We start from the raw sequence: 11,325 nt of genomic DNA, 5'->3' as shown, positions 1-11,325 counted from the left end.
AAGAGCCTCAGAGTGTGTGGTGGATGACCTGGGAAGTTCTAACTTGTGGTGAGCTTATCTACTGTTATTGCTATACAATATTGAGGTTATCCTGATAGCAGAAATAACCATATGATAGTTAGACACAATTGTCTTTATGACACTGATATTGCATTTTTATTATAAGATTACATCATGGCATGTTTAGGTGAAACTAGAATTGTGTATGTATGATTTTGCTGCACTAACAACAATGTTTTTTACAGGATCATCGACCATAACACAGTTTTGACAGGAACAAACGGTCAGGTATGGACAACTTAAAACTTAAATCTTTCTCAAAAAAATCTGTCTATTGTGTAGCTTTCCTGCTCTAAACTAAATACAGTGTGCTCAACTTAACAAAACTTAAGTGTATGGCAGAAAATGAACACCAAGGAACCTCTGTGCCTTCTACATAGCAGATGCTCTCATGAAGGCAAAAAGGCAAACTGGAAAGACCTCAGCTCGAGGCTATGTGTTTATTGTAACACAAACTCAATATAGGGAGGACTTTGAAAGAGTTTTTTTAACCTATGATGATGCAAGGACCAGGGTAATTTGCTGCTGTTGTAAAAACATGAAGTGAGCACACCTGTCAAACATGACGTTTCATGTGAATTTACCACACAGAAGTAAGCTGCCACCATGAGTACGGACGCAGAGATGGCCATGTATGGCAAAGCCTCCATTTACCTCCGTAAACCAGAGAAGGAGAGAATTGAGGCTCAAAACAGACCATTTGATGCCAAGACTGCTTGCTATGTGGCTGATGCGAAAGAGCTGTACCTGAAGGGAACAATCATCAAGAAAGATGGTGGCAAAGTCACTGTCAAAGTTCTTGGTGCAGAGGAGGTTAGTATCTTAAACTTTGACTGAACTGAGAATTAAATCTATCTGATTCATTTGCATTCTGACAAATGTGATTGATGTCCTTTCAGGAGAGGACAGTCAAGGAGGATGATGTTACCCCAATGAACCCTCCCAAGTTTGACAAAATTGAGGATATGGCCATGATGACCCATCTCAATGAAGCCTCTGTGTTGTATAACCTCAAAGAGCGTTATGCTGCATGGATGATCTATGTAAGATAATATGCCTCATGTGCAAACATTTCTTAAGTACAAAAGTAACACAATGCTAATTGCATGTATTTCTCTGATCACTGTCAGACCTACTCTGGGCTCTTCTGTGCCACTGTGAACCCCTACAAGTGGCTCCCAGTGTACGATGCTGAAGTTGTAAATGCCTACAGAGGCAAGAAGCGTATGGAGGCTCCACCCCACATCTTCTCTGTCTCTGACAATGCCTATCAGTACATGCTTACCGGTATGTCCTGAACATAGCAATGTCAGCTTTGTCAATATACAGGGCTTCTATTGGTCGGATAAGTAATACCTGTGCTTTTCATTTAACAGATAGGGAGAACCAGTCTGTCTTGATCACGTAAGTATCACATCTGTTGAGGTTATTTAATATAAACATAATTGATCCAGACTTTGTTCTAATACCATCATGTCAACAAACAGTGGAGAATCTGGTGCTGGAAAGACAGTGAACACCAAACGTGTCATCCAATACTTTGCAACAATCTCAGTGGGTGGAGACAAGAAGAAAGATACCGCAAAGTATCAGGTTTGTGATTTTAACTGGATTAAAGTATAGAACATGTTTCCAGAAGAAACAATTTTATGACATTATCCTAATTTGGGAATACAGGGGTCACTGGAGGACCAGATTATTGCTGCCAATCCCCTGCTGGAGGCCTATGGTAATGCCAAGACTGTGAGAAATGACAACTCATCTCGTTTTGTAAGTATAGAGAGATTGGAACCCATCAGGAAGTATTGTATTGTGTAGATGGAAATCAAGAATTCTGCTTTACCAAACAGGGTAAATTCATCAGAATCCACTTCGGCACAACTGGCAAACTGTCTAGTGCTGATATTGAAACATGTAAGTGACGAATAATTACATTGATTACAAATGCCTGATATATGTAAGAGTGGTCAATATTTTTGACATTAAACAATGCTTATAGATCTGCTGGAGAAGTCTAGAGTGACATTCCAGCTTCCTGATGAGAGAGGCTACCACATCTTCTACCAGATGATGACCAACCACATACCCGGAATCATTGGTAAGACCATTAATGTTTATCTTTTCATAATGCTTATTTATGTTGCTCACGTAAACCAAAACTATGAATGGATTTGACATTGTCTTTCCCCAGAATGTTCCCTGATCACAACCAATCCCTATGACTTCCCAATGACCAGCATGGGTCAGATCACCGTGGCCAGTATTGATGACAAAGTGGAGCTGGAAGCCACTGATGTAATCCATCTCATTGGTTTTTTTTATACATCAAACAAATATTCCCAACTGGTCGTTCAAATGTACTACTTTTTAACCCATTTTGAATACAGAACGCTATTGACATCCTGGGCTTCACTTCTGAGGAGAAGATGAGCATCTACAAGATGACTGGTGCTGTCATCCACCATGGTAACATGAAGTTCAAGCAGAAGCAGCGTGAGGAGCAGGCAGAGCCTGATGGCACAGAGGGTAAGTCTTCGAGTCCTAATTTTCTGTTGTCTACAGTATGATAATCAGCGGTTGTTATTATAATACTTAATTTGATGGAATCTTTTTTCAGAAGCCGACAAGGTTGCTTACTTGCTGGGTCTGAACTCAGCTGACATGCTGAAGGCCCTGTGCTACCCCAGAGTAAAGGTTGGAAATGAGTTTGTCACCAAGGGACAGACTGTCCCCCAGGTGAGAAAATGCACCAGTCTCTTCCTAATTTACATGTCCATATAGATCAAATTCTTTAAATGAGCACTGCCAATGTATTTGGTAAACACAACATGCAAATATGTAAAATGAAATCAAGATGTTTTTGTATCTGTATTTTTGTGTATCATTTTAGAAATGGTGGAAAACCTTTTTTCAATTTTATTGCAGGTGCTGAACTCAGTGCCTGCCTTGGCTAAGTCTATCTATGAGAGGATGTTCTTGTGGATGGTCGTCCGTATCAACCAGATGTTGGACACAAAACAGCCAAGACAGTACTTCATCGGTGTCTTGGATATTGCTGGCTTTGAGATCTTTGATGTGAGCTTCAATCATAATATCAACAACTTACAAGAAGAAGTTACTAACTTTCACAAGACTTTCATTTCTCTTTCATTCCATGAGGATGACTCTGCAAATTATCTCTCCATTCACAGTTCAACACGTTGGAGCAGCTGTGCATCAACTTCACCAATGAGAAGCTGCAACAGTTCTTCAACCACCACATGTTTGTCCTGGAGCAAGAGGAATACAAGAAAGAGGGTATTATCTGGGAGTTCATTGACTTCGGTATGGACTTGGCTGCCTGCATTGAGCTGATTGAAAAGGTAAACAATAGTTTTGTGAGTCTCTGTATACTCCATGTGTCATAATGCAAGAAGATTATCATTGACACAACTCTTTGCTCTTTTATCAAGCCTATGGGCATCTTCTCCATCCTGGAAGAGGAGTGCATGTTCCCCAAGGCCACAGACACATCCTTTAAGAACAAGCTGTACGACCAGCATCTTGGCAAAAACAAAGCATTTGAGAAGCCAAAGCCTGCCAAGGGTAAGGTTGAGGGCCACTTCTCCCTGGTGCACTATGCTGGCACTGTGGACTACAACATTTCTGGCTGGCTGGACAAGAACAAGGATCCTCTGAATGAGTCTGTTTTGGGGCTGTACCAGAAGTCCTCAGTGAAACTTCTATCTCTTCTGTATCCTGCTGCTCCCCCTGAAGGTGTGATATTCTCCAGTGATAAATGCTTTCAAAAGTTATGCATATATCTTCATGTATTTATGGGGTTGAATCAATCTAACATTTCAATTTATAACATCTTCTTAAAAACAGATACTGGAAAGAAGGGAGGCAAGAAGAAGGGAGGCTCTATGCAGACCGTGTCTTCACAATTTAGGGTAAGGTTTAAGAAACACATCAAGCCTTGATTGAGAATTATAAGTGTTTTTTACTTTTTATTAAAACTCCATGTTTCCATGTACCTACAGGAGAACTTGGGCAAGCTGATGACAAACTTGAGGAGCACTCATCCCCACTTTGTGCGTTGCCTGATTCCTAATGAGTCCAAGACTCCAGGTACTGTCATAAATAACAGGATATTCATTGTGTTTCATGGTGTGGTTCAGTTTACTAGGATGGTAAAATGTATTCAGGCAGGTCAAGATAGTGAATAATTAAGTATTCACAAAATATTCAAGCAATATTCTCTCTACAGGTCTGATGGAGAACTTCCTGGTCATCCACCAGCTCAGGTGTAATGGTGTGCTGGAGGGCATCAGAATCTGCAGGAAGGGCTTCCCAAGCAGAATCCAATACAGTGACTTCAAGCAGAGGTACAAATTTATATTTTAGGTTAAGTTTTAAGTTTAAGATTTTAAGTTTTGAGGGCGGCAATCCAAAGATATCCTCAATTCAACCATTACCTGTCTCACAAAAGGTACAAGGTACTGAATGCCAGCGTCATCCCTGAGGGCCAGTTCATTGACAACAAGAAAGCTGCTGAAAAGCTGCTTGGGTCTATTGATGTTGATCATGACCAGTACAGATTTGGAACCACCAAGGTAGAAAACCATACTTATCTTATTTAAATCTTTAAAGTAAACCTCTATACAAGGATTGCAATAAAATGTATGTTGTATTATAATATTGTTTTTGTTCAGGTATTCTTCAAGGCCGGTCTGCTTGGTACCCTTGAGGAGATGCGTGATGAAAAACTGGCTTCTCTGGTTACAATGACTCAGGCTCTCTGCCGTGCTTACCTCATGAGGAAGGAGTTTGTGAAGATGACAGCGAGAAGGCATGTTTAAAATAATTCTTGACAATAATGTCCAAAACTAAAAATCTAATGTTACTTTGTCCATAACAGCAACTCTGTCTTGTCCACAGGGAAGCCGTCTTTACCATCCAGTACAACGTCCGCTCATTCATGAATGTAAAACACTGGCCATGGATGAAGGTGTACTACAAGATCAAGCCTCTGCTAAAGAGTGCTGAAACTGAGAAGGAGCTGGCTGAGATGAAGGAGAATTATGAGAAGATGACAACAGACCTGGCTGCTGCCCTGGCCAAGAAGAAAGAACTGGAGGAGAAAATGGTCGCTCTTCTACAAGAAAAGAATGATCTGCAGTTGCAAGTGGCATCAGTAAGTAGAAATTAACTGAAATAAACATGAATCTCTTTTTGCTTCTTTGTCCATAATCTTTTGACATGGCGTTCTATTTTTCCTATGTGAACTAGGAATCAGAGAATCTGTCAGATGCTGAGGAGAGGTGTGAGGGACTGATCAAGAGTAAGATTCAGCTTGAGGCCAAACTCAAAGAGACAACTGAGAGGATGGAGGATGAAGAGGAAATGAATGCTGAGCTTACTGCCAAGAAGAGAAAACTGGAGGATGAATGCTCTGAGCTCAAGAAAGACATTGATGACCTGGAGCTTACCTTGGCCAAAGTGGAAAAGGAGAAACATGCCACTGAGAACAAGGTTCATAAATATTTACTAGCATCTCAAGTATTGCTAAAAAACCATATCAATTCAAAAGTAACCTTTTTTCTTCCACACCCAGGTGAAGAACCTGACTGAGGAGATGGCCTCTCAGGATGAGAGCATTGCCAAGTTGACCAAGGAGAAGAAAGCCCTCCAAGAGGCACATCAGCAGACTCTTGATGACCTGCAGGCTGAAGAAGACAAAGTCAACACTCTGACCAAGGCCAAGACCAAACTTGAGCAGCAAGTGGATGATGTGAGTTTACAAATTTGGTCAATTTTGTCAACACACTTCCTGTTTGACCTGATAATAACAATGAGTATTCTCCTACAGCTTGAGGGTTCTCTGGAGCAAGAGAAGAAGCTGCGTATGGACCTTGAGAGAGCCAAGAGGAAGCTTGAGGGTGACCTGAAACTGGCCCAGGAATCTATCATGGACCTGGAGAATGACAAGCAGCAGTCTGACGAGAAAATTAAGAAGTAACAAACTTTATTTCTCATCCATATATTACAAAAACATTGACTTTTGAAGATATGATCAACTTTATTGGAACATTGTTACCAAGGTGTACTTCTTTGCATCTTGCAGGAAGGACTTTGAAACTGCGCAGCTCCTGAGCAAGATTGAGGATGAGCAGTCTATGGGTGCTCAGCTCCAGAAGAAGATCAAGGAGCTTCAGGTGACCCACAAGAGAAATACCATCCATCATGCATTTGGTGTAAACATTTACAATGGAATGTTTTCAAAAAGGGGAAGTTTATTGAAAGAGAGCCTCATTATATTCAACAGGCTCGTATTGAGGAACTGGAGGAAGAGATTGAGGCTGAGCGTGCTGCTCGCGCCAAGGTTGAGAAGCAGAGAGCTGACCTCTCCAGGGAACTTGAAGAAATCAGTGAGAGGCTGGAGGAGGCCGGTGGTGCTACAGCTGCTCAGATTGAGATGAACAAGAAGCGTGAGGCTGAGTTCCAGAAGCTCCGTCGTGACCTGGAGGAGGCCACTCTACAGCATGAGGCCACTGCTGCTGCTCTGCGCAAGAAGCAGGCTGACAGCGTTGCTGAACTGGGAGAACAGATCGACAACCTTCAGCGTGTCAAGCAAAAGCTTGAGAAGGAAAAGAGTGAATACAAGATGGAGATTGACGACCTCGCCAGCAACATGGAGGCTGTGGCTAAAGCAAAGGTCAGCAAATATATCCAGTGCTGTTTTAAAATATCAATATGTGTTTATCAAGTAGTAACAATCAAGAAGTGAAATCTAATCTCTGAGGCTGACAAAACACATCACCTTTAGGGAAATCTGGAGAAGTTGTCCCGTTCTCTTGAAGACCAACTGAGTGAACTGAAGACCAAGTATGATGAAAACATTCGTCAGCTAAATGACGTGGGAGCACAGAAAGCACGCCTCCTGACAGAAAATGGTATGCTTAAGACAGGATCCAAATACAGTGTGCTGTTACTGTGTAATTGAGAGACTGAATTTAACATGTCATGCCAATTGTCACACAAGGTGAGTTTGGTCGTCAGATTGAAGAGAAAGAAGCACTTGTGTCTCAGTTGACCAGAGGCAAACAGGCCTTCACCCAGCAGATTGAGGAACTGAAGAGGCAGATTGAGGAGGAGGTTAAGGTAAGAAAACTTTGAATGTCTACAAATAATTTCCAGAGTTAAAATTATTAATTTGCATTTGCAATTTGCATTCAATAATATATCTTTTAACAGGCCAAGAACGCACTTGCACATGCAGTGCAGTCTGCCCGCCATGACTGTGATCTTCTGAGGGAGCAGTTTGAGGAAGAGCAGGAAGCCAAGGCTGAGCTGCAGCGTGGAATGTCCAAGGCTAATAGCGAGGTGGCTCAGTGGAGATCTAAGTATGAAACTGATGCTATCCAGCGCACTGAGGAGCTTGAGGAGGCCAAGTGAGTAAAATCCATATCATAAAAAAGTGGCTGCTACAGATGTAACATGCACTTGCTTTGCAAAACGTGACCAAGTGATCTGTATTGTATACATTCTGAAATACGAGGATATTAATATAAAGTTATTTGTGATGTCATGAGTCTAGTAAAGAAATAAACCAAATTTGTCAACAGGAAAAAGCTGGCCCAGCGTCTTCAGGAGGCTGAGGAGCAGATTGAGGCTGTGAATTCCAAATGTGCCTCTCTGGAGAAAACCAAGCAGAGACTCCAGAGTGAGGTGGAGGACCTGATGATTGATGTTGAGAGGGCTAATGGATTGGCTGCCAACCTGGACAAGAAACAGAGAAACTTTGATAAGGTAGCAACTTCTGCTTTGTGTGGCAATGCCTTACTAACCAGGTTGAATATAATCAGCTGTTTTCATTTATTTAACTATTTGGTAAGTCAACTGCATTAATTGTTTGTAACTCAGGTTTTGGCAGAGTGGAAACAGAAGTTTGAGGAGGGTCAGGCAGAGCTTGAAGGAGCTCAGAAGGAGGCTCGTTCTCTTGGCACTGAGCTGTTCAAGATGAAGAACTCTTATGAGGAAGCTCTGGATCAGCTGGAGACCATGAAGCGTGAAAACAAGAACCTCCAACGTGAGTTACAATAGCAACATCTACAGATAGACTGCATTCAACAAATACACTTCACATTTTGTATTTTGCATTTTGAGGTTTTATAACAAACACGCACATCTGTCCACAGAGGAGATCTCAGATCTGACAGAACAGATGGGTGAGACTGGCAAGAGCATTCATGAGCTTGAGAAGTCCAAGAAGCAGGTGGAGACAGAGAAGTCTGAGATCCAGACAGCCCTTGAGGAAGCTGAGGTAAACTTCTTCTAGAGATCAATCTTTTGTTGGGCAAGTCAATTATGTTAAAAAAGACACATATAATATTTCAAACAAATTGCAAGGATAGTTATTTCATTTTTCTTATCATTAGGGAACCCTGGAACATGAAGAGTCTAAGATCCTCCGTGTTCAGTTGGAGCTCAACCAGATCAAAGGTGAGGTGGACAGGAAGCTGGCTGAAAAGGATGAGGAGATGGAGCAGATCAAGAGGAACAGCCAGAGAGTGATTGACTCTATGCAGAGCACTCTGGATGCTGAGGTCAGGAGCAGAAATGATGCCCTGAGAATCAAGAAGAAGATGGAGGGAGACCTGAATGAAATGGAGATCCAGCTCAGTCATGCCAATCGCCAGGCTGCTGAGGCCCAGAAGCAGCTGAGGAATGTCCAGACACAGCTGAAGGTACAGTAACACACAGAGTAGTTAGACACACTGTAGTAAGACAAGCTCAATTATGGTAATGTCCTATTCCCTCTTGATATATTTGCACTAGGATGCACAACTGCACCTTGACGATGCTGTCAGAGCCCAGGATGATGTTAAAGAGCAAGCTGCTATGGTGGAGCGTAGGAATGGTTTGATGGTGGCTGAAATTGAGGAGCTAAGGGCTGCTCTGGAGCAGACAGAGAGAGGCCGCAAAGTGGCCGAGCAAGAGCTGGTGGACGCCAGTGAGCGTGTTGGACTTCTGCACTCTCAGGTGGGTAAATACAAGGATTTACCTAACAACTTTAAATTAAATACGTTGTGACTTAGTTAATCAAGTGCCCTGTTCTTCTTTTAGAACACAAGCCTTCTGAACACCAAGAAGAAGCTTGAGACTGACCTGGTCCAGATCCAGAGTGAAGTGGATGACACTGTTCAAGAAGCTAGAAATGCTGAGGAGAAGGCTAAGAAAGCCATCACTGATGTAGGCTCATATTTCATACATCAGGTACATCATTTAAAGGTTATCTGCATTTCTGTAAAACTTTTGATTCCATATTTTATAGGCTGCTATGATGGCCGAGGAGTTGAAGAAGGAACAGGACACCAGTGCTCACCTGGAGAGGATGAAGAAGAATCTGGAAGTTGCTGTTAAGGACTTGCAGCACCGTCTGGATGAGGCTGAGAACCTGGCCATGAAGGGTGGCAAGAAACAGCTCCAGAAACTTGAGTCCAGGGTAAGACAAACACGATATGAAAAGTTGAACCAAAGCTATTTTAATTTGAATATGTTGAATAGGGATTCTTAATAAAATGAAATCTTGTTTTCTAAAGGTGCGTGAGCTGGAGGCTGAAGTCGAGGCAGAGCAGAGACGTGGAGCTGATGCTATTAAGGGAGTCCGCAAGTATGAGAGGAGGGTGAAGGAGCTCACCTACCAGGTACAGTCACTTTGACACCATGTAGTAATAAACAAATGTAGTTACTGCTGAAAATGTGCGATCATACAAATTGACTCCCTGTCATAGACTGAAGAGGACAAGAAAAATGTTACCAGGCTTCAGGATCTGGTAGACAAACTGCAGCTCAAGGTGAAGGCCTACAAGAGGCAGTCTGAGGAAGCGGTAAGGACATAACATTGATGTTTAATACAACTTAATGTCAGACCAGGCTACAGTTATTCGATACAAAACAGACACGTACTGTACATGGCATTTAAACTTCTATTGTAATCCAGGAGGAGCAAGCCAATGTCCACCTGTCCAAGTGCAGGAAGGTCCAGCATGAGCTGGAGGAGGCTGAGGAGCGCGCTGACATTGCAGAGTCTCAGGTCAACAAGCTGAGAGCAAAGAGCCGTGACACTGGCAAGGTAAATATCAACCATTCATTTAAAAAAAATTGATATTCTGCATACTCTATATGCCAGTCAATACTGCAGAGTAAGATACTACTGAATATATAGTACTTAGCATTATTTCTATATTATACTTATTCATTCATCAATTTAAACCTACTGTGGCTGATAGGAAAATGATCAGCCAAAACTTGTTGAAACGTAACTCAAAGTCTGTCTTTTTTTTAACAGGGAAAAGAGGCAGCTGAGTAAAGTGCCCTTGCTGATTGCTGTTTTGATTCATATAATATGACGTTAAAAAAGCCACACCAATAAAAAAGCTGTTAATCCAATCTCCCTCTCTGTTTGATATTTCTTTCATGATATATGATATATTAATGACATGTCTACTGCGCTCAGGACAAAGTTTCCTCTAACTCAGAATCTCTCTTTTGGGCCCTTTGGTCAGCCAGCGCAATAAACTCTGGCCTTTTAGACACACATTATATACTCAATCAACATAAATTGTTACATCATATTGAATATTGAATTATAATTATATAGTTTGTTGTAATTATAATACCCTTCCTTTCGCCCAATGCCTGCTGGGATCGGAACCAGCACCCCAAGACCCTGTAAGGTTAAGCATCTAGGGAGAATGAATGAATAAATCAAAAATGTGGAAAGTAAATTTCCCCTTGATAAGGATTCATTTAAAAAATCTAATGCCCAAAGTTGTCAAAGATGAGAAGGAATCTGACTTGGCATGTCAAATAGAAATTGAGAGTAACCATACAAATCTGCAGTTTAAAGACTCCTTTTTTCCCAAGTCAGTTTCCATTTTGTCTCACTTCTGAAGTCCGATGTCCTTCACTGACATTGCCTTTGATTGGCCCCAATGTACATTCCACAGTTGGTAACATAAAAAATGATTTGTCTCCACTGCAAACTATCCGTCATCGTGTTTTGAACCTTCAAATATTAAGTGAAGGTTAAAATAAATAAATATTGTTAAAACAAGGATACAGTACATCTTAACTAGACAGAATTTAAAAAACTGATTCCAATATATTGCTCAACAACAGGAATGAGGCCACATGCATGTACCAAAAATGGATTGGAAGTTACAGTAGGTCTATAAAGTCTGTTGAGGTGTTAGTGGCTTGACATATGAGTGTGAATAC

At 41.5% G+C, this 11,325-nt stretch overlaps 1 protein-coding gene across 1 annotated transcript; it reads left to right on the top strand.

Annotated features, from left to right (window-relative positions):
• The first annotated feature begins 666 nt into the window (after positions 1-666).
• Positions 667-10,414, top strand: LOC142991900 (myosin heavy chain, fast skeletal muscle-like). The gene is made up of 39 exons (XM_076142069.1): positions 667-873; positions 960-1,103; positions 1,191-1,347; positions 1,437-1,464; positions 1,548-1,653; positions 1,738-1,830; positions 1,911-1,974; positions 2,060-2,158; positions 2,252-2,355; positions 2,448-2,586; positions 2,678-2,796; positions 2,986-3,135; positions 3,252-3,422; positions 3,513-3,816; positions 3,928-3,992; positions 4,083-4,170; positions 4,310-4,427; positions 4,532-4,655; positions 4,755-4,891; positions 4,981-5,236; positions 5,332-5,574; positions 5,657-5,833; positions 5,912-6,057; positions 6,167-6,257; positions 6,368-6,757; positions 6,869-6,995; positions 7,085-7,203; positions 7,297-7,493; positions 7,668-7,851; positions 7,966-8,131; positions 8,241-8,365; positions 8,481-8,789; positions 8,881-9,084; positions 9,169-9,294; positions 9,377-9,547; positions 9,645-9,749; positions 9,837-9,932; positions 10,046-10,177; positions 10,394-10,414. Exons 1-39 carry the CDS (start codon positions 667-669, stop codon positions 10,412-10,414), a joined length of 5,802 nt encoding a protein of 1,933 aa, XP_075998184.1.
• The last annotated feature ends 911 nt before the right edge of the window (positions 10,415-11,325 follow it).

The sequence above is a fragment of the Genypterus blacodes genome, unplaced genomic scaffold (assembly GCF_046128005.1).
Source record: "Genypterus blacodes isolate CSIRO-AG114 ecotype Tasmania unplaced genomic scaffold, CSIRO-AGI_Gbla_v1 ptg000021l_1, whole genome shotgun sequence".
NCBI lineage: Eukaryota > Metazoa > Chordata > Actinopteri > Ophidiiformes > Ophidiidae > Genypterus > Genypterus blacodes.
The sequence above is the reverse complement of the archived record's forward strand: the minus strand, read 5'-3'. Positions and strand labels throughout refer to the sequence as shown.

Coding starts and splice junctions, on each gene's coding strand:
- LOC142991900 (XM_076142069.1), top strand. CDS start 667: ATGAGTACGGACGCAGAGATGGCCATGTATGGCAAAGCCTCCATTTAC. Junction 1,465..1,547: donor AACCAGTCTGTCTTGATCAC/GTAAGTATCACA, acceptor GTCAACAAACAG/TGGAGAATCTGGTGCTGGAA. Junction 9,933..10,045: donor AGAGGCAGTCTGAGGAAGCG/GTAAGGACATAA, acceptor ATTGTAATCCAG/GAGGAGCAAGCCAATGTCCA.